The 21,836-nt window shown below is 38.6% G+C and overlaps 1 protein-coding gene across 7 annotated transcripts in view; it reads right to left on the bottom strand.

Annotated features, from left to right (window-relative positions):
- Window positions 1–21,836, bottom strand: part of LOC105150813 (synaptogenesis protein syg-1) — a 444,748-nt gene that overhangs the window by 383,852 nt on the left and 39,060 nt on the right. For all 7 annotated transcript variants that reach the window (XM_087408701.1, XM_087408703.1, XM_087408700.1 and 4 more), the window contains one exon: window positions 14,929–14,982. Coding sequence is in view for 1 of the 7 variants with exons in the window: in XM_087408706.1 (XP_087264832.1) it covers window positions 14,929–14,959 (31 nt within the window). In the remaining 6 variants the exon portion in view is untranslated. The remainder of the gene's footprint in view (window positions 1–14,928; window positions 14,983–21,836) is intronic.

Here is a 21,836-nt window from a genome sequence, read left to right on the forward strand (position 1 = left end):
TCATTTTTCTTATTTTCACAACCCTTAAAAATTTATTTCTTTTTAATTCTGATAATTTTTATGATTTCTTGTGAATGTAAATTAATTAATTTTTCTATCGAAAATCACATGCCTTGAGTTGTGTCATTTTTGAAATAAGGGATATATCGAATTGAATTCATGAAAATATAAACGAAATACCCATGAATCAAAAAGTATACACCCAGAATTTTATTTTAGTGGCTAATCTAACAGCATTCAAGCCGTGTGGAGTGCGGTAGAAATTTTGACGTACTTTCCTCGATTTATTCACCGACAGTTATCGCAGAAATAACACATTGCGACGAGGTATTTGAAGCGGCTGCCACTGTCGGCGGTGGCAAATGGTTTCTGTCACGAAGTCGTCCGCCGCGGCGGGACGAGACGAGGCGAGACGAGAGAAATGAGACGGATAACGACTTTAAACGTACGGCAAGCCAGCCGTGGCCGTGGTAGCTAATGCGTAAAATGTAAAATGTTTCATTAGAGAAAGACGCTGGCCGCGAAACGCTTAGTGAAACCGCAAAAGAAAAAAAAACCCTCGCCAAAGTCTGCGGAAAATCAATTCCGTTCGCCGCTCGTCTAAATTCTATCTTTTAACTAATAGACCCAAGTAAAGAAAGGATAGACAAGCGGACGCAGCAAACGCTAAAGACCGAAATGCTCTCTTTCGAGTGAGCGATACGATACGCGCACGTAGCTCGCAAGTAATTCCAAAAATTCCTTTGCAAAAGCGAGCAAACGGCACAAAGGATTTATTCGGAATGTCAAAAAGGAAAAAATGACGAAACCATCTCTCCTTTCGTACGTTGCGGATTTCTACATTTTGCGGGATAACATCCGCTATATTCAATCTCTTGAGATGCTTTACGACTTTATGTTGAAGCCATATATTTGATAATCGCACAATTACATTTTGCCATTATATCAATAATTTTTCTTACAATCTCTTAAAACTTGGATCTAATGTTACATACAGAGAGATAATGCTAATTTCAAGTTATATCTCGCCGCGTTGATAAAAAAAAAAGTGATACATCTCGAAATTAGCAACTTTTCAGTACTGCATTTCAAAATTCTTTTTGAATTGGAATAACGTTTTAATTAAGGTAATGAATATGCATAACTTTACTTTCTTTCCATATTAAGGTCATAGCACACGAAATGCATAAGCATAACGTGGCTAGCATATGGCCGTCTGGACCAATAAGCATCTAGTACAAAGTTTCATCATATTAATTTACATAATTAATTTACATTGGTGCAGGTGATCTTATACTAACCATACTGTATGCTAATGCATTTTGTGTGCGTGCCTTATATTTTCAATTTTATAATATATTCTTTAAAATTAAAATCGTGAATTTTAAAAATTTGAACACTACATCTAATTGCAACCTTAAGCAAACCTTGTGCAAATTTCGTCTTTTATCAAAGCTGTGATATTTTTCCAATTTGTCACTTTTTCCACAAAAATATATTAGTCTATATTAATCTTAGGAACAGTGAAATCTATCACTAATTTTTTTTACTCAATCGTCACTTCCCTTTCCTGTTTACTTTCGTTTGCACATCTCTCGTTTAGTAATCCATCTCTTTCATCGCTGTATCGTTAACTCACTATGCGGGTCAAACGTACATAGGAACGGCGCCATAGTTTCGGCGCCAGTATGCAACTGTATGTAATTATTCTAATTCCTGGTGCGCGAGCCCAGAGCTCACATTCGAATGCATTTAGTGTATCACTTTTTGCCTTTTCTCGCCAATTCCGGAATGGGCGGTGAATGGCAAATCATCGCCACACGACCCCCCCGCATCGAATTAACTCGCAGGCGATGCCACCATTACGGTATAAAAGCAGATTTTTTTTTAATCGAAAAAATCTAGAAAAATCCATGCGGTCCATTAGACAGTCGCATCCCTCGAAATCCCATATTTGCGCAATAAGAATATTACATCGCCGCGCCGTTGCAATTTCAATAGTTCTCGAATCTAGTGTCCGTTAAGCTAAACGCAAATCAAGCGTAAGATCAACGCCAATACCGCGGCGATACATCGCATGTTGACGACGGGAGTAAATCGTTTATAATAAGCAGCGCGTAATATGTAATTACCCTCGGACAGGGACAGCCGGATAACGTCGCATCCGCGAACATTTTCATTTCGGCGGCGCATATGTGCGGCCTGGCCACCCGGTCTAATGGATTTGCTTTTACCTGAAATTGAATTATAACGTTGTAGCAGTTTGCGGCTTTGCCGCGTAACAAGATTTAATAAAGCAAGTCGCGTAATAATATGGTGCAGTAATAACATATGCAGTACATTACTGCGATATACATATCCCGCGCGGATATATATCAACGGTGGACGCCACGGATATGGTGGAGAGATATTACCGCTGCTGTGGCGCCGTTCCCGAAATTGCGACGCATCATTCGCTCGCTAGCCAGGACAGATCCGCGCCCTTCGCGCTCTCGAATCGCACAATGCACACACCGCGTGATCTTATTTGCCGTACAATTTCATTTCCATGAACCGTCGACCCCGACCGCATATTCCTTCTGCCTCCGTAGGCCTCCCACAGGGAGAATTGCACCGCACAACCCTTTGGGTCCAGTGAATCCGTGGACTCGAGCTCACTCCACTGCGGACTTCAAGTAACACATTACTAGCACACATGTTACACAAGAACATCAACACTGGCACGCATATTATACAAGAATATTAATACACCCCAGGTACACACGATTACACCCTATATGACTTTCTACGTCATTACCTTTCTACGCCATTATTTATTAATATTTAATATTTTGTGTACACATTAACAATATATTTTTTGGCTGTATTGATCTTCGTAAGAAGACGGAAAGAGAAGAAGTCTCTGTTAAATTCATAATGTCAAATTAATAAATTTAATTTGAATTATTTTTAATCATTTCCTAATTCGCCATTATTTCCACTCATTCATATGTCGTAAATTTAACGAAAATAATGGAGTTAAACAGTTTATTTCAAGAAATGTATTAATTTCATTCGAATTTTACTTTAAAATTGAACATTTTTATACAGAAACAAGTTAATCAGATGCGATTGTTTCTTAATCAGATTTTTTTAAAACGAAATGATACGTTTGAACATACTTGGGAGTTAACAATAACAAAATATTATTTAATAAATTAGTTTAAATTTGATCCTTCAATTAACAATGGGTCACGTACAAGTATTCAGGCAATCGCTTGGATCTTTACAAGACATATAAATATAATGTATCTAGCTTATTTGCGCAAACTATATGCCGCGATTTCGATGTACGAAATAAATAGAATACAAAATAAACCAACAAATAGATGAAAAGAGAGAAAAATGCGAGAGAGAAAGAGAGAAAGTTTGCAGCACATGGAATGCTTTGATTTACATTTTGACTTACTCTTACCGACCTCAGGTGGCACAGTTACACAGAGTACCCGGAAGCTATCTATGTCCCGACAAAATTATGCTATCAAATTTTCCTCCATAAAAATTCTGTAAAAAGTTACTTATAGCAAACTAATAATTTTCTTATTAAAAAGTTTTATAATGGAATTTTAATAACTGAATTTACCAATTATTAATGTATGTGTAATAAAAAATTAATCAATATATTAATATTTTTGTCTGGATATTTATGTTTAATCATAAGTTTTATAAGTTTGATTTTACTTTTATATTTTTGAATTATGCAACAATTATTCTATTATATAATACCTAGAAATGTAATTTCACAGTATTAAATTGTAAGTGTGTTTAATTTTATCATTGATGTTAAAAGTAAGCATCATATAAATCTATAATTTATTACGAAAAATAGTATTTTAATTTTTTCTTAAGAGAAAGTTAAAAATAATTGAAAAATATTTTATATATTAAATCTTTAATATTTTCGACGTTAAATAATTCCACAATTACATCAATTTAGTAACTATAGTAACCGATTCTTTGAACTTTCCTCTAGTATGTTCGTAATTAAAAGGATATCTCGCACTTTCACCGACACTCCGTATACAGATATCGCCATGAAAGAGACAGATGGATTCGGACGGACGAACAACGTGGCGTACCGCGAGAAAAAAGAGAAGTCGAGTAGTGAAAAAGTGTGAAAGGAGGTAAAGTGAATGGATGTAGAATGGTGGTTTAGCGGAGACGGGTGGCGCAGGAAGGAAGCAAGGAAGGAAGATCAGGAAGGAAGGAACATGTAATTCCAGAGGGCTTAGCGCGTCCCAATTTTCGGGCCAGTAAATTCCAATAACGTCCGATGCCCTTAAACTCTTCGTACATCACGTCCTGTGAACCAGCGACCGATTTATAACCGAGAAATTCGGGTTATCGATACCTATCGGCACCCCGCGTTTCCGACTCACCCTTCTAACCCCCTCACAGCCGTGCGAGCACCGCAGCTTTTCGTGGGGGATAACGATGCACCTCGGCCGAAGTCTCAGCCCAATGATTTATGAATCATTGAGGGAGCACTCGGCGTATATACGATCTTCATCCTACAAACTGTCTGCACCACGGCTTTAATGACGCGAATACACGAAGCCGGTGGAAGAAGAAGTCGGGCAGTGAGTTACTGGTTTACTCCCGGCTCTACTCCGTTTTTGTTGCAAACAACTAAAGTTTTCAAGCTTTCAAGTATTGTCCCTGGAAACAGGCGGAGAGAATCAGTTAAACCACAGTTAACTTTAACCAGTATTTATAGGAACGACCATACGTCTGTCGGTTAGCACGTGCGGATTTCTCACTACTTTTTACGATCTGGCCTAAACTCTCTCACAGCTCCTACTACGGTAACTCGAGAGTTTCATAAATTATAAGAGTTACCCGCGTGCGCGCGCACAGTCGAGAGACTCTTCTTCGTCGTTCTCAACCGTCTTCCATCAATGACCGAGCAAGATCGAATTTCCGGCGTTTCCTTCCTTCCGATTGATAGTACGCGTCACTGCTTCCCGAAGAAATCGATTTAGCGGAAAACGTCGCCACGTCGCCTCGTCGCCTCAGGGAAGGCTGCGGTAGAACACGATGTGCAGTTGGCGGTGATGCCGGTATGTGCAGAACACCGTAATGCCGGACACACCGCTGCGCGAACAACGCTGAAGCCAATAACTTACGCCACGCGGCTTTGAACGCTCGTCCGGGCTTGCGGTTTCGTGACTAAATAGTAATATCGGGAATGCCGCGGCAACGTTACGTTGCCCATATTAGCGACGCTCCTCCGTTTGCTAGGTGATGCAAGAACATGAATGCGAAATTAGGAACGAACTAGGGAGAGACTCCTATCCGCCATTGAGCGATCTCGATGGCGATCCGCACGAAAGTGATGCCAATTCGACGATAAGAATCAAATCTGGGAAGCTTGATCCATTTGCGAAGCAATTGATCTATTTCGAAGACCACCAATCGAATTTCAAGTGACGTTATAATCCTTTTTAAAAGATTAACCTGGGATTTAATTTTTTTTATACGTAAACGATCACCTGAGGTATTTTTACGTCCTAATAAAAATCACTATTGTTAACAACGTTAATATTGTTTATTGTATATTACTGATTGTTCCTAATTTATTAGTACATGAGAACATAGATACGGATTTAATCACAATTTTCTGAAAAAAGTCGAAACCAAACAAATATTAAATAGATGTTAAACATGTTAAACAGCTTATTATTATGGCAGTATTTTTAAATAATAAAGAACTTTAATTAATATAACGCTTTTTTTATTACAGTTTTTCGATGAAATTGCAAATGTAAAGGTTCGTAAAGAAATATTATTAAAAAAAGAAAGAAAATACATTAAACAATATCCATAGAAAAACAATATTTTACAATTCATATTTTTTTGCCGTTAGAGTATAAAAATACCCCAGGTGAATATTCCCGGGTTAAGTGTTGACGGGGTTTGATTTCAAATAACATGATATAAATATATATAAATATATGAATATATAAAGCACCCTTAATTTATTTCCTCAAAAGAGTATTAGCGATAATAAAAATTAAAAAAGGATTAACGATATAATATTAAAATTGTTTGAAAAATAAACATTATTCTTCAATGAAACTGTTTCTTAAAATGCATTTTTCACTAGATATAAAACTTTCATGTCAATTTTAGGAATGCTTTATACTCATAGCCAAGGCTATACATCTCGCCGTATTAATTATAATTATACATATATATGTAAATCATTGCCGTGTTGTTGCTGTATACCATACGCAACATAAACTTGATGATGTATTCCAAGTAAATTCCAGCGGTACAAATGGCACAACACGCGATACCATCCCTACTATTAATTTCCTGTACCACGGTCTAGCTAGCCAGCGATGTAATATAGAAGTCTATGATGTCAATGTATGTATGTATGTGTGTCTCCCCCCCCCCCTCTCTCTCTCTCTCTCTCTCTCTCTCTCTCTCTCTGTCTTTCACTGTGTATACATGCGTGTACACGCGCAACGACGCGACATGGTACGAAGCTAACCATATCAACCACGCGAAGACAATAGGAGACCAATTAATTGAATATAGGTCGCTAGACGATTACATCTTCAATGATTTTGCTGATACGTTCGTGTATGTCGAATATAACGAGATATTCTCATCCTGAAGCTATCATAAGAGAGAAAGAGAAGGTCAGAAGGATGGGTGAAGGATGGGTGAAGATCGGGAGAAATGAGATTCGAATTGAAATCAGGCAAAGTGACAGTCAGACAAGTAACGATGACGCTCGTCCTTTGACGAACCACTCGAGACCGCCATGACCTCTCACGGTGCTCATACCATGAAGAGCTGCCAATTAAGGAACTACGTGCGATAACGATCGCATGCCTTTATTGCTACGTATACACTCGATCTTGAGTGTTCGAGTCTCGATTGCCCTCCACCGCAGACTTTAACTCCGCAAACAAAAATGTTTCCCGAACAATTTTCACACACGACGATTATGTACTATTACGGTACAAGCATATACAGAGAATCTAAAATTTTATGTCGAAAGACATAAAATTTAAACATTTGTCATCTCTTTTAACGTTATAAAAAATCGATTTTGTTAATAAATTATTTGGTATCTAAACATTTAAATAGATACAAATCTGAAAATAATTTTGAACCTTTCAAAATAATTATACGTATGAGACATTCAAACGTGATCAACAATACTTCAAATGTATTGACATTTTTTATTGAAGTTCTAATTAATAGTTTGAGCATCTCACATAATTATTTTGATGGTTCAACAAAATTATGTTCAGATTTCTATTTGGCTAAATTTTTAGATACTTTAGCAAGATCTTATTTTTTTATAAAGAAAAATATTTATAAGATTGTATATTAAAAAAAAAAAAAAGAAAAAGATGGAAATCATAAGCCAGGTGGCCTAATATTTCAAAGAAAAAAAAAACATAAATACAAAACATAAATGACACCCAATCATGTATACAACAATTTTCTCATCATCTATCACGTAACATCTCTGTATTTCAGAAGAGATATTAAAATACGTAAACTATTGACGCATACGTTTTTCTTGATAACACGCAATATTTCACTAATCGCATGATTTAATCTGACACAACGTTATATTTTCGATAAACTGTAATCAGACACCAACTTTATCCGGAAGATACCTTACGATCAATGCCGCGTATAATGCAAGCCGAAAAAACTGATATCTCCCATCTCGCGGCAGGAAAACCGCGGTCATGATTCTCGCTCCGCCGACTTTATTTACGATTACTCCTATAGATGAGACAGCGGACAGCGGACATCAGCGTTATCTTTGTTCGCGCGGTACAAAGCCGCGTTGCGGGGGCGTGTGTGCACGCGGCAACCCACACGAATAATGAAATTTCGTTACCGCAAGACAATACTGTCATGCATGCCTGGGCAGATTCTACTACCTGCCCACGGCCCGACCGGTGAAAGCTACACGAGCCGAACAACTGTTATCGTGGTAAATTGCACGTTCCTTGTGTACCATTACGAAATTCTGCGGTAACATTGTTCCGCCCCTGCTCGTAATTCATATTCAAAAAATACACATTCATGTGTATTTTTTACGAGAGACATCGAACGCGTCCCTGGGAACAATTCGAGGTTATCGCAATTATCGTCCAGTTATGCTGTTATATAAGCGAAATTGAAAGCAGCCACGCAGCTGGCGGCGAGCAAAAACGAAAACCATGTGGGTGGGCATGTTGCGTGTTATCAGGATTGGCCAAATACGGATTCGCTGCTGCGATATTTCGATAAATTAAATACGAGTTGTCAAATTCGCTCATCTTATTGTTTCCAGGGTCATATCAAGATCATCGCGCTGCTGCGAGAATACAGTTCGCGGAATCAACGACACGGGATAGCCTGGAGCGTCTAGTACGAGAACCACCTGCACCCTCAGATAGCTCCCTCGCGCGTGATAACTTAGTTTTATTTACCGAATAGACAGTCTAAATCAAGCTGGTAAATTTGAACCGCGTTCCACCTTTGTTGCCTTTTCCCTTTCGGTCACGGGGAGAAAGAAAGGAGAATAGGTCGGGCCGACAAAAGAGCCGTAGGGAGAAAGAGATCCAGGCAAAACGAGAGGAAAGAACGAAAAGAGAGAGAGAGAGAGAGAGAGAGAGAGAGAGAGAGAGAGAGAGAGAGAGAGAGAGAGAGAGAGAGAGAGAGAGAGAGAGAGAGAGAGAGAGAGAGAGAGAGAGAGAGAGAGAGAGAGAGAGAGAAGGGTGCAACCGGGAATCGGTTCGCATAGATCGTCGGCGCGGACAGCCGCGCCATTAGATACGCCCATCTCAATCACTGGCATACGGAGGGTCATAAATTCTCGCGTAAAAGTGGTAGAAGAGGCGGCGGTGACGGCGGAGATGCGCGCGTGCTGCAAATGCAGCCGGGTGTTTACGGTCGGTCCATTCTCTTCTCCGCTCGTACATCCCATGCCGTGCCGCGCCACGCCGCGTTTTCGCCTTCGGCGAGATTAGTAATTGTTTGCACTGACTCTGGTATACTTTGCGGAACAGTGTCGGAAGCGATTAGCAATTCTCCCATTCCTGGGTGACAAATACTCATCCGCGACGATCGATCGTAGCGGATAATTTCGCCAAATGTATGGAAAGTACTAATTAATACGCAACCGAGGAACTGCTGCCGCAATTTGCCATCGAGCTACGCCGCTACGCTCTCATTTGCCTTCTCTACTCAACTAATTGCCTCAAGATATCCTTCAGAGGCGCGATAAGTGCGCGTTAAATGGGAAAGTGAATTGCCTTTTCCGCGCAAAAAAGAAAAATAAGGTAGATATAATGATCGCGTCGCGAGCTTTACGGCTTTATGAATGCCAATTACACCCCCGTACGCGCGCTTCAGATTCGTTTCGTACTTGGCACGCGAAAGGAATGATTATTATCCTTAATAAAGATGGAACTTTATGAATGCCATTGCTTGCATATCAATTATACCTGCTATTTTTACGGCGACAATTTAGTATTTTAGTCCCCTTACTAGTAAAAAATTAATGTGACGTAATAAATGATAATATTTTTTGGGATGTATTCGTTTCTTGTACTAAGAAAATCTCTTTGTATAAGATCCACTATGCAATTTTGCTTTACAATTATTTATATTCTTTTGTATAACTCTCATCCAAAGATATCGAATAATATCAATACTGTAATATTATAAAATATATAATATCGAATAAAAAAAAGCAAATTATAATTGAATGTTAAATTATACAATAAATACGATTTATTGAAGGTCTAGATTAGAGCTTAATTAGGAATATTCAGAAACCGTCGACTTAGCTATGATAAGAGAAGCTCTGACTTTAACGAAGAAGTTTATACCCTTCGCAATATTTTCATACGATAAATATCGCAGTTCACGTTACCCGATGCTTCAACGCTGACATTTATTTACGGGAATTGCATGTCGTGTTCGCTCGCGTTGACAAATATCGCACGATGTTAGTGGATACTAATGAAAACTTCATTTAAACAGAATTATACGACGTTAATATTAATTATTAACACAGGATTAAACTTATACTCGGCGAAGCGGCGAGTAGATCGAAGTTACCTTCTTTCCTACACATCTTAATTAACGAAGCTACCTTTCCTGCTATATATCTTAATTATTTCTAGATATATATATGTATATCACAAATATTCATTTCAGAGATTAAAAATTTATCAATACGATTTTTACGTATTTTTACAAACATTAATTATTTCATATAAAATAAAGAATATTTTCGAACTAAAGAAAGAAATTATACACATATAATGAATGCATGATATTTAAAAAATATCACAAGATAGAATTGAAATAAATTTCGCCACTTTCTCATTCGCTGGCAATTAACGGGGTAAAAAATACAATACGTCGGAATTGATAAAACCCCGGTTTACGTACGCGACTTCCAGACGTGCGGGAAGTATAACTTTAGCTTAAAGAAAGGGGTGGAGGTAGCCTGAAAGCGGAGATGGCGGTTATGGGGCCTGAAAGTTGCCGGTGGGAGAGCGACGGTAGGCAGTGATCGAGCGGTCGCGACTTAATGAAACTCTTAAGTGCCGACTATTAATATGGCTTCCAAGTTACCGGGTGGCCCGCTGCGCCTCCATCCACCGCACCCGCGTTCTCTTCCTTCCGCCCTCTCGCCGGTTACAAGCTCCCCGAATACGAGGAAATGGCCGTATCGCGCAATTTTACGCCGAAAAGTGAGAAATTAACGCTATTTATTCCCGTATGCTTCTCTCCGTTGGCACAGAAATTACGTCAGGCGATCAATGAAATCCACTGCAATCTGTCCCTGTTCCAGCTAATCTAACTTCTCTTTCTACCTAATCATATATCTTGAATCATACTCCAGTGATAATATATGCACCACTTTCCGGCTCACTCAATTATTTTAAATATTCAATAATAAATATATTTTTCGAATAAAAAAATATTACCTGTTACTGAATATATACATATTATAATATACATTTAATAATATTTAAAGCAACGCTTTAAATATAAATTGAGAATAAATATTTACGATATTCACATAACATCCACGATAAATACATTTATAAAATTATAAAGAATTATCGCAAAAAAAAAAACAATTAAGAAAATAAAGAAAATAAAATGTGACAACTTTCCAATTAATATCACATATAATAATATCACAAAATCATCAAAAACAACAACTGGATATCTGCACACAAATATTTTATATCTAGGAAATTATTAAATAAATATAAACAATTACGTCACTAGAAAATGTCAACTACTTCGAAAGTCACGATTATTGAGAATATTATTTAGCGACTTGCTCCAAAATAATTTATAAGCCGATACGATCATTTAACCACATCGATTTATTAAGGAGAAAAATGAAAACTACAAAACGTCACCATTATCCTGATCAGCTGCCCGGAATCCAATAATTTACGCGGACATCCGCCAAGCGAGCCAAACTAGTAATGTGCTAAACCGAGTTCACGCCTTGTCGCGCTTTTCGAAGCGCTGTCACGCAAGGCGGTCGGCTACCAGGCTTCACGTCCCCGTCCCCAATTTGTCTTTGAATGAAAAATTGATCCGGTTAGGCGACTGTTGTAGCTAGTCGGAAATTGCGAGCGTAGGAAACTGGCGGCTGGGGAGATCGATGGCGCGCCGATACTTTATCCGCCGCGATACCGTCGACGTCGGCGTCGTCGCGATCCGGCCAGGTAAACTCGACCGCGTTCATTCGTGTGTTCGAATAATTATTTCCAATTTCGAGATTCAATCAATCCGAGACAAATTAAAATCCAACAGAATTCCCTAGATTCGTCGTCGTTTCTCCTGTGGCCCCCGGTGATCGTCATCTGATTATAAAGTATCGCAAATCAAGGAAGTAGCAGCTTGTAACGAAGGTATACACGAATTTAATTAAATATCGAATAAAGTACAAGTCCCCGATACGACCGTCGAGCGCGAGTAAATGCACTGGGTAAAATTGATCTCGAGCAAAAATTTTAATCCTCTGGAGCTAACGCCAAAATTTATAACACAGTTACTGACTCGGTCTGTAAGACCCATTTAATTTATGTTAATTAAAAGGCATTGATTAATATCAAGGAAAAATGACATAACTCGTATAAAAAAAAAATGAGTGCTAATTTATTTTAATAAGAGTTATCTAATTTCACAGGTATATAGAAATAAAAACGATTTTGCTGAAGTATCTAAAAATTCAACTATAAATAGATTTGATAGTAATTTTTCTGGGCCGTTGAAGTAATTATGTAGGAATCTCAAGCATGTTGCAAAAAATTAACATTCCAGTAATTAGTTCAAATAGGTATATTACATAATTATTTTGATGGTCTAATAAAATATTTTCTGATCTGTAGCTAAATTTTTAAATACTTTAGCTAAACTGTCCGTTTTATGTGATATAAAAAAAATTGAATTGTTTGATCTTTGAGACAAAGACATTTATAATTGAATGAATCTAATAGATTTAAACAGCAATATTTAATTCCAAAGATTACAATTTTATCATTAAATTTACACTATATGTGAACTCTAATATTTCTGATGTTTGCTTTTTCTATTTTCCTATCATCTACTTGCAAAGTTTCGATACTCCAACCGAAGCTGTCGAACCACAAATGGCGTTATGGCTCGTATACACGCCATTTATCTGAGACTGACGACGCTCGCTTTCAGCTCACTTTGCGGGTTGTGCATTTTTCGCGTCCACACGCATGCAGACGCGCCTGAAAAATTCGCATCCGTTGAGCATTGGTCGCTTTGTCGCCACTCCTATTCCGGTTTTTCCTTCCTCTGCTGTTTTTTTTTTGTTTCCCCTTCCCACCCGTTGATTCCGTTGGACTGTGCGCGTTCATCCGTTTTTCGATTCGGCGGCGAGACAATGAAGTCCTTATCACCAATGGCTATCGCCAAGAGCGCCGGCCGAATCGGCCGAATCGGCCACAACCGATGCATGGCTCTGCTCCTTTTTCCGTTTTTATTTCCCGATCTATATAAATATATATATTCTTCTTTTTTCCATTTGCTTCTGGTTTACACCGGAGCATTCACGATTTTTACCGTGGCACCTTTGACCACGACGTGCTGACAGCGACAACGCGCGCGAACTCGACAGAATTTCTCCAATACTCTATGAGAGCCATTGATAATCTCAGCTTTCCTCAGCTGTCAAATTATTAGTTTCAAACTGTGAAAGATCACCAATTTGTCCGTGACGTTTTACGAAAATAAATTGAACACTATTATCTTAATTTGCTGGTTTTCTTAAACGCTGATTTTCTCTAAGAACCAATATAATATTGTGTCGCGGCATTTAAATTACGGCATCTAAATAAGTCGTTCCTCAGTTGTGACTAAAAGCTAAAATCTTTCGGTTAGCTTGGGAAACTTCGTAATTCAATTACTTTGAAAATTGTAAGTTGTGTTCTACAAACTAAGCGCTTGTACTTCGTATAAATGATTAATTTTGTATGAGCAAGTACTTTACGTTTGTTGTAAAAAAATCTCCTCTAATTTGTGCAAGTTTTAACATTTTATTCTCAAAAGAACAAGAACCTTTTTACATCATTGGGATAATAATTTTTTGAAATTAGAGAAATGTATGATATTACATTATCTCCGGAATATTACGTATATAATGTCACGGAATAATCTCTCTCACTTTCTCGTAGCGTATTTCTCCGCCTCCAGAATTTTTAAATGAGAATGTCAAGATAAAAAGTAATCTTTCGGGCTCATCTCTGAGCAAGGTATATACATACAGTATATATGTGTGTATATATATATATATATATGTACAAATTAAACAGTTTAAACAACAATTTTCTTCTCTTGGTGATGCTAATCATCTTTTAACAAGTACGCATAAGTTGAGCGTGTGATTACTTCGTCCTGACGAAACACGTGTCGATCGATGTAAGTACACGTCTCTTACAATTAGTTCCAGAAATAGTTGTGCCGCGTGCTTAACAAGCCCGCTTAACTTTTAATAGGCTCGATGGCCTAATTATGAGCCGCGAAGTAACGAAGTCTGTCACGTCTGTTTTGCAAGCGGATATACTGAGTACGTGTGAACAACACAGTGAAGATAACGAAGATGGAAAAGATATTAAGATATTTTGCACAATGCGTCAACGTTCGGCGTTAATCCACGGGGATTCTACTCATCATAACTATTTAATTTCTAACAATTTCTATATTTTTGTCGCAACTACGATATCAAGTCATGTCATGTCATTTATTATCACGATTATATTTTGATATTTTTCGTATTACTTTCGTTCTCACGATATTATAAAAGCAGTTATTTTAATATTCAACTCCTCCGGAGCTGACGCCAAAATCTATAACACAGACACTGACACCGGCCTGCAATATTTTGCAATATTTTAATTGATTAATATCAAAAGAATAGTTGTCATTGACGTTTCTATGTTTCAGATTAATACTTTTTTTTTATTAAAAAAATAGGATTCTGAATTTTTTTTATTTTTCATAATTATGTTTTTATATTAATGAAATATTATACTTTTTATCATTTTTTATTTCCATAATAATGTATTAATTTATTTCTTTTAGTAAATAAGAAACGTTGATTCTCCTAATGTTAATTTCAAGGAATCAAAATAATGAAATGATACTAAGTTTGTTTCATAATAATTTAAATTTGCATGTAACATAAAGAACATAAATGAGTAGATCCAATGGATCCATCGTCAACTTCGAAGAATTAAATATCACATTAGTTCCTAAAATTTGTTTTCTCTTAATGCGTTTATCATGGCTATCACTGTTAAATAAATGCATTAAAAGCAAATAAATAATCATGCAGATACATATGAATTCACTCACCATTGCTGCCGTTATCATTCGATCGGTCCATCCGCGAAGAAGACTCGTGATAATCTGAAAATATACGAATCAAATTTGATCTACTTTCGATCATAGGATTTTGTACAAAGATACTATACACTGCGCCGTTATTAAACAAAAATGTGACTTTATCGAGGCTGGAATCGTAAATATCTTTGATGAGAGAGAGAAAACACGTTCACCATTTTCGTGGATTGGTCGACTCGCGGTTCTCGAAACCGTGGAATCCATAGAATCGGTGGTCGATCGGTTGGTACAAAGTGGCACGCGAGGCGATATCGAAACTGCATCAGCCTTGAATAGTGGTTAAAGCATCGCCCGCAATCGAACGTTCTGTACTTGATCGCTCACGGCATGGGACGGATGGGGGGAGGAAGGGGGGGGGAGAGAGCGACGGTACGATACGGAAGAGATGAATACGGCGGAGCACCCATTAATTAATTAGTCCCTAAATCGGCCAATCGCCGGTCTCGCGAACGATCAATGAACCGAATCAATCCGTCGCTGATTACAGAGGACGTTATGTACTCTTGCACGGCGAACCAAACATGATTCGATAAGCCGACGCGATCTATCGAGATCCACGAATGCCACTCGTGATGAAACGGATAATAAGGCTGAGAATCTCGAATCTCGAACGTTTTTTCTGTATTCTAAATTTTAATATAATTATGACTTCAGTAATTGATTAAGAGATGACTTTTAATAAGCATTTTGGGGTGCAATCTGCTTCACTTTGTTGACCAATCAAAAAATGCTTTAAAGCATTTACAATGTAAAGTGGATCGTACGCTTGATGTTATAATGGCTTGTATTCTGATTTGGCAGATTTTAAATTTTTTATATTTTGAAAAACAACGATATATATACAGAAGAAAAAGAAGAAAAGATATCATCAACAAGGATGAAGTGGGATGGAAAGAATGAAGTAGGACAATTTTGAATTTGGTGGCGTTCTGACTATGTCGTTTTAATCGAATCTCATCCTCTAGTCATATTTTGTCAGCAAAAGAGCGAAACGACCACAAAAGTTTCGCGAGTTTCATATGCGTTGTTAGAAAATTTGTACTTCGCTCATGAAATTCTCATTGAAATCCCGACTCGGAGTCTCGGGTAATTGACGAATAATAGCGCATTAGATTACTCAATCTACATCGAAATGAATCACAGTCTCGACTAATTATACATAGATGAATAATAGAAAGTTAGCGGCTATTAACATCCGGAATTAAGTGACGCATAACTTGTTACTAAATCCGAAACTAATCCGCTTCCGCTGTGTAAAGCGATGTAACCGACGCCAGTTAAACTTATCATAGACCTAACTTGAAGTTAACCAATCCCAAGGCAACCGCTGTGCGGTAGTCCAGCCATCCACAAAATTGTTATTCAAAGACAATTTTAAAGTAAGGAAATTTCGACAGCTAGTTATCTCAGCACCAATCGTTTTAACAGGAGTGCACGTAATATAATCACTGCGTCAGAAAAGTAACGCGTATATCAATGTTACAAGGTAAACTTTCCTAAAATAACATAAACGTCAGCGAAACGTTGAAAATACCGTGTTCATATGTGATATCTTGCTGGATAGTCCTACTAATTACATCCAATAGTCCATTTAACCTCACGAAACGTTTCGAAAAGTCTACAGCTGTGCGCACAATTTCCACTATTTACAGCAGGATTTCTCCGAGATAAAAAATCTCCATTTGGTTTTTCTGTTTTATTAACTTTAATTATATATTTGTACTGTAACTTTCAGGGAGAGGAAAGTAGGACATCCTACGTATGCATTTGAGATGATCGCGTATTCAGCCTTCGACCGCGGTAGCAATTATGAGTTAATCAGTTCCACGATCGACGGAGAAATTTCTGCGACCTCGCGAGTCGAGATTGTGCGCGTGGATATGCAACGCCTCTTGCATACGTAATTAAAGCAATATTTATTAGAGACGCCACGTTCCCTACGTACGAGAATGCGGAAATCGCATTTGCAAAAATTCATTAAACCCGTTTGTCGATTCTCAATTATTCGAACCTCGTCCACGCGAACTCTTACTCGGTTCTACCATTGCATTATGACGCGACTTATCGAATATCCGACTTTGTCGGGTTTGATGACCCAGACCAATTCAACACATAAGCGTCACTTGGCACCTTTCCAAAAACATCATGCAAATAAGCTATTATATTAACAAAGTCTGGCGATGAATTATCTTCGTGATAAATAATACTGAAGGACATTTCGCGAGCAGCCGACCGGCTGAATGCGCATTAGGTCGTACCTCGAGAGCTTCCTATTCGTAGAGATTTATTATCTCGACAACTTCTCTAAAGAGATACGCTATCTCGCGAAGCGTGACTATTTCTTTTCCGTTTATAAATACCAACAAAAAAGTGTATCAAAGTCGCAGTTTAAAATGATTTGTATGGGAATCGATATCAACAGCATTCGCGGAGTCACTGGAATTTGTAAAACACTGGAATAAGTAACATGGTCAACATGGATATTTCTAACGGTCTAAAAACCAGGATCGTTTACAGTTTAAAGCCTGCCATTAAGGTAACGCTTTGACCGAGATCTATCTAATTAATCTTTCATACTTGAAGCAAACATATTTTGGAAACTAGGACGACGGTAAAAGACATTTGAAATTTTTAAAAAGAGACATTAGGCACCAAGACCCGCTTTAACCGAATAAAATAATTATTTATGTTGAACGTTTCTCGGTCAGTTTTCACTTAATATTATTTATTCACACCGCCTGAAACGTTCGTTCACTACATTTACTGATTATTGCGACAAATATTACCATGCCTCAGTAATCGAATGATAAAAATCGCACAGAATGGGAGAGATCTAGGTTTCAATTCCGACTGAAGTGATACTTTTTATAATAAATTCTTCAGTAGAATTTATTACAAAACTCATACAAAAAAATATTAAGCATGAAGACCCACTCTGGCCGAATAAGGCGTTTATTTTGCTACTTTAAAAAGAAATCCGATAAAAGTCAACAACGATATCTTTCGAAAAGAGTATTGGTACGCTAATGTACTTATGTAAATTTGTACGTTAACAGGAAGGAATCAAGCTGCCGTACGAATGACAGCGGTGACATAGATGGGAGAAAATATCTGGCGCAAAGTACCGGATGAAATTTATTTCCCGCTCGAATTCTTCACTCTGCTGTACGTGAAGAGAAAATTCTAGAAATCGATCAGCGGGAAACCTTCTACGACAGGGAGATGCCGCCGCCGCTGACGACGACGACGACGACGACGACGACGACGACGACGACGACGACGACGACGACACGACGACGACACGACGATGGGAAGGTAATAAGGTGGCCGTTTGTCGCTCGAAGTGTCAAATAAGCGCATCGAGGCACCCGTTAGCACCACGCGACCCGATCTTTTTCTCAACGTGCCACGCCACACTGGCTGTTGACACATTCCAACCGACCTGTCTTCGTGCCTTCGACCTCTTCGCCCGCGGCGCCACGTATAGAATAATAAGACCGGGCAGTTCCGACGTATGTTAAACAGGGAACGGGGAAGTGAACGTATCCGCAAGCAACTCGAGCGACGATATATATACCCCGAGCCGAGAGCCAAGGGAACACCACATTCGCCATATATATAGTCGCCGCAAATATTCAGTTGATATCTTTTTTGCGACGCCATCGATTCAAAACGATGGAGAAAGAATTGCGAACGAAATGCGAATTGCGACGCTAGGAAAACTCAGAGCGTAGAAGCTTCGATCGTGCTATACCGACTCGCGGAAACGTCACGAATCGTTTCCTCTCGATTCAATGTTTGTCAAGGGGTGGTATATTAGTTAATTCCATTTCCGCCGTTACACGACATTCGCAATTAAACGAAAGTCTCGAAGTCTGTGGAACGAATGGTGGAAAGAGGGTTGAGTTGGAAAAAATGAAGGAATGTTTCCGGACGGCGGTGCAAAAATATTTCAAGCCCGAATAATTGATTCTCCCCCGATAACGCGAATACACCGCGTGTTTGCACGTACTAGCCGGGGATCGTTATGGAAACGGCGTATCTACATTCGACGTCGCGGTCCTCCCACGGGACAGACATTATTACCGCGGCGTCTTCGTCGTAACTGCACCTAGTTGCATATGTACATTGGTGAGTGCATTAAATGGTCGAAGTTCGCGCGTCGAGTTCCCGAGAGTTCTTCTATCTTAGCTAAGTTCGTCGAGTGTCGACGCTCGATAAAAGTGTTTCTCTTTCCTCCCTCTACCTCTTATACCCTCCGTTGGAGTTTATACCCATCGTCGAAGCCACGCCCGACGAACTTTCGGCTCCTTGACCAAGCGGTTACGCTTCTTCTTCTTCTTCTTCTTCTTCTTTTTCTTCTTCTTCTTCTTCTTCGCCCTCGTTTTTGAGACACTCTCGGCACCCGGTCTTGCGATAACAGAGAAATCGCGCGCGAGGCCGTCTTACATCCTCCCCCAGAGAGGGACATTAATAATCCAAGTAAACTATGCCAACTTACTTCGCCCAGCATATCGTAATTACCTCTATTTAAATTATTATCCGCGTATGGGCTATCTATTATAATATGATATTACGATCTGTAAACTTGTTATAATAGTTGCAATCAATCGTGAAATATTATCCAAGACAATTCGCTTGTGTGACACATTTCAAAATTAACAATTTTTCAGGAGAGCATTTTTTTAAGTTCTGAATTGGAATAACGTTTTAATTAGGATAGTGAATATAACTTTACTCTTTCTTTTCATATTTTCAATTATAATGTATTCTTTAAAAGTATGTCATAAATTTTGAAAATTCAAACACTGCAACCGTAGTATAATGTAAATTTCATCTCTTATCAGAGTTGTGTTATTTTAAATAGGTATATCATATTCAAAAAATAATTTACTAACGTTTAAAGAAAAGTGTCATATTTCTAAATTTGAAAGTTGAAGACGATTTCAATTTAGATATTTTATTTCTTCAATATACGAACAATGTTATAACTTGAAATAAAATGTTTTTTTACAAATGAAATCAGTTAAAATACACTTATATATCTTTTAAGGAAAAAAAGGCTTGATTTCAAATACGTTTTTTTTTTTAATTAATTCAGCACCAATACTCCTTCACGATTTAATTGAAAATATCTAATTTGATCAAAGGATAAGAAGTGCTTCTGCTTTCCAGCGGTAAATTGGAAGAGTCACAAATGTATCATTTTTTCAAAAAAATACACTTTTATATAATTAATCTTCTGTCATTATCTAAAAAATTTCAATTTTTTAATTGTGTCACTTTTCCATTAAACAAACGAATTATTCGCCAGTATTGCGAGTTCGTAAGTTCAATCCTCGCGATCCTACATCTTTACTTTGACAGAATATTAGCTCGAAACTTCATTATAAAAATATTTTTAGAATCCATTGTTAACAGGGTGTGGAACGAGATGATGTTCAATCAGATTTTCTCTAAGTAGACGCCAAGAAAGTGGACTTCGAAAAAGTAGATTTCCAAGTTGATCAAAGAATCCGTAGATGCCTTGAAAGAACTACGAAGGGTAGCTTATACACCAAGATGGTCTGTACGTGTTATCCTCATTTCGCACTTATAACTTTTTCGTGTTACGGAATATTTCATAAGCTTGTATTAAACCTTGGCGGTGTGTTAGGTTCTCTGATGAATTTGTAGACGACCCTTTTCTCAGTGAAAATTTCATTCGCTATGTCTTATGGAACTTTCGAGTTCTCAAATTGGATGCCTTGATATCTACAACTCGGATTAAATTTTGAAATATCTCACGACACTCGGATACGTCATTAGAACGCAAAAACGTTCGAACGTACGTGACTTTTGTATAAAAAAAAATATATCCGGAAAGTCCTTACGCGGGAAGGGAACGTGAGAAAGGGATACACCTAAAAAGCTGCGTAAATTCTACTCTTGCGCTATTTACAGCATTCAATAGTAACACTTACAGATATACATGGACAGACGCGTATATGTATGCATTGTACGTACATAAGCCCATAGAATCGCACCCGAGAACGGTAAATTAACCGCGGCGCGTCAAGCGGGACTTTATAATCCGGAAATTAAAGGTGTATTATATCCGGAGAACAGGCAGGAAGGGTGACGGCGAAAGGGAACAGAGGGTGTGGGCTGCTAGCCAGTCTCGTGCCCTTGTGAGGGAGAGAGAAACTTGGCGAAGGTGCTACCAGCGCTAGAGATGCCGCTGGACTGAGAGAGAGAAAGAGAGAGAGAGAGAGAGAGAGAGAGAGAGAGAGAGAGAGAGAGAGAGAGAGAGAGAGAGAAACGTAGAAGAGAGGAGGTGGAATGCGAAGGAGGGTTGCGTGCAAGAGGGAGGGTAGCAGTCAGGGGAGAAGGAGAATCAACCCGGTATACAAAAGATAGAAGAACCGGGGCGAACACAGCGCGATGGAGAGCGTAACTTTTCTTATAAGATCTAAAGTTTCCGCGTGCGAAAGGCCTGCTCGCTCTTTTCCGCTCCCCTTTCGCCGTCATCCCCTGGCCGCGATCGTCGCAACCGCGTCTCTCCGACCGTCCCCGCCCGGGTAGCCTCTCTACGAAACGAAGCGAGCTCTGCGGCGGGAAATATTAGAGCTTTTAAACGTCGTTATTAGTTTGCACGGTGAGCTGAATAACTTTCGAGCTACTACGAAGCGGCTACGATACCACCGCCGCGGCCGCGTCGAGACGTCTAACCACAGTAACGGCTCTGCTGCCCCTCCCTCTCTCTTTCTCTCTCTCTCGTTGCGTTCTGGAATCTCGTCGAATAACAATTTGAGTGCCGTTTACAACGGGCACGGCGAGAGGGATGGGGGGGGGGGAGGGTTTCGGTGATTAACGTGATC

Source organism: Acromyrmex echinatior, chromosome 8 (assembly GCF_024713525.1).
Source record: "Acromyrmex echinatior isolate Ae372 chromosome 8, ASM2471352v2, whole genome shotgun sequence".
Classification (NCBI taxonomy): domain Eukaryota; kingdom Metazoa; phylum Arthropoda; class Insecta; order Hymenoptera; family Formicidae; genus Acromyrmex; species Acromyrmex echinatior.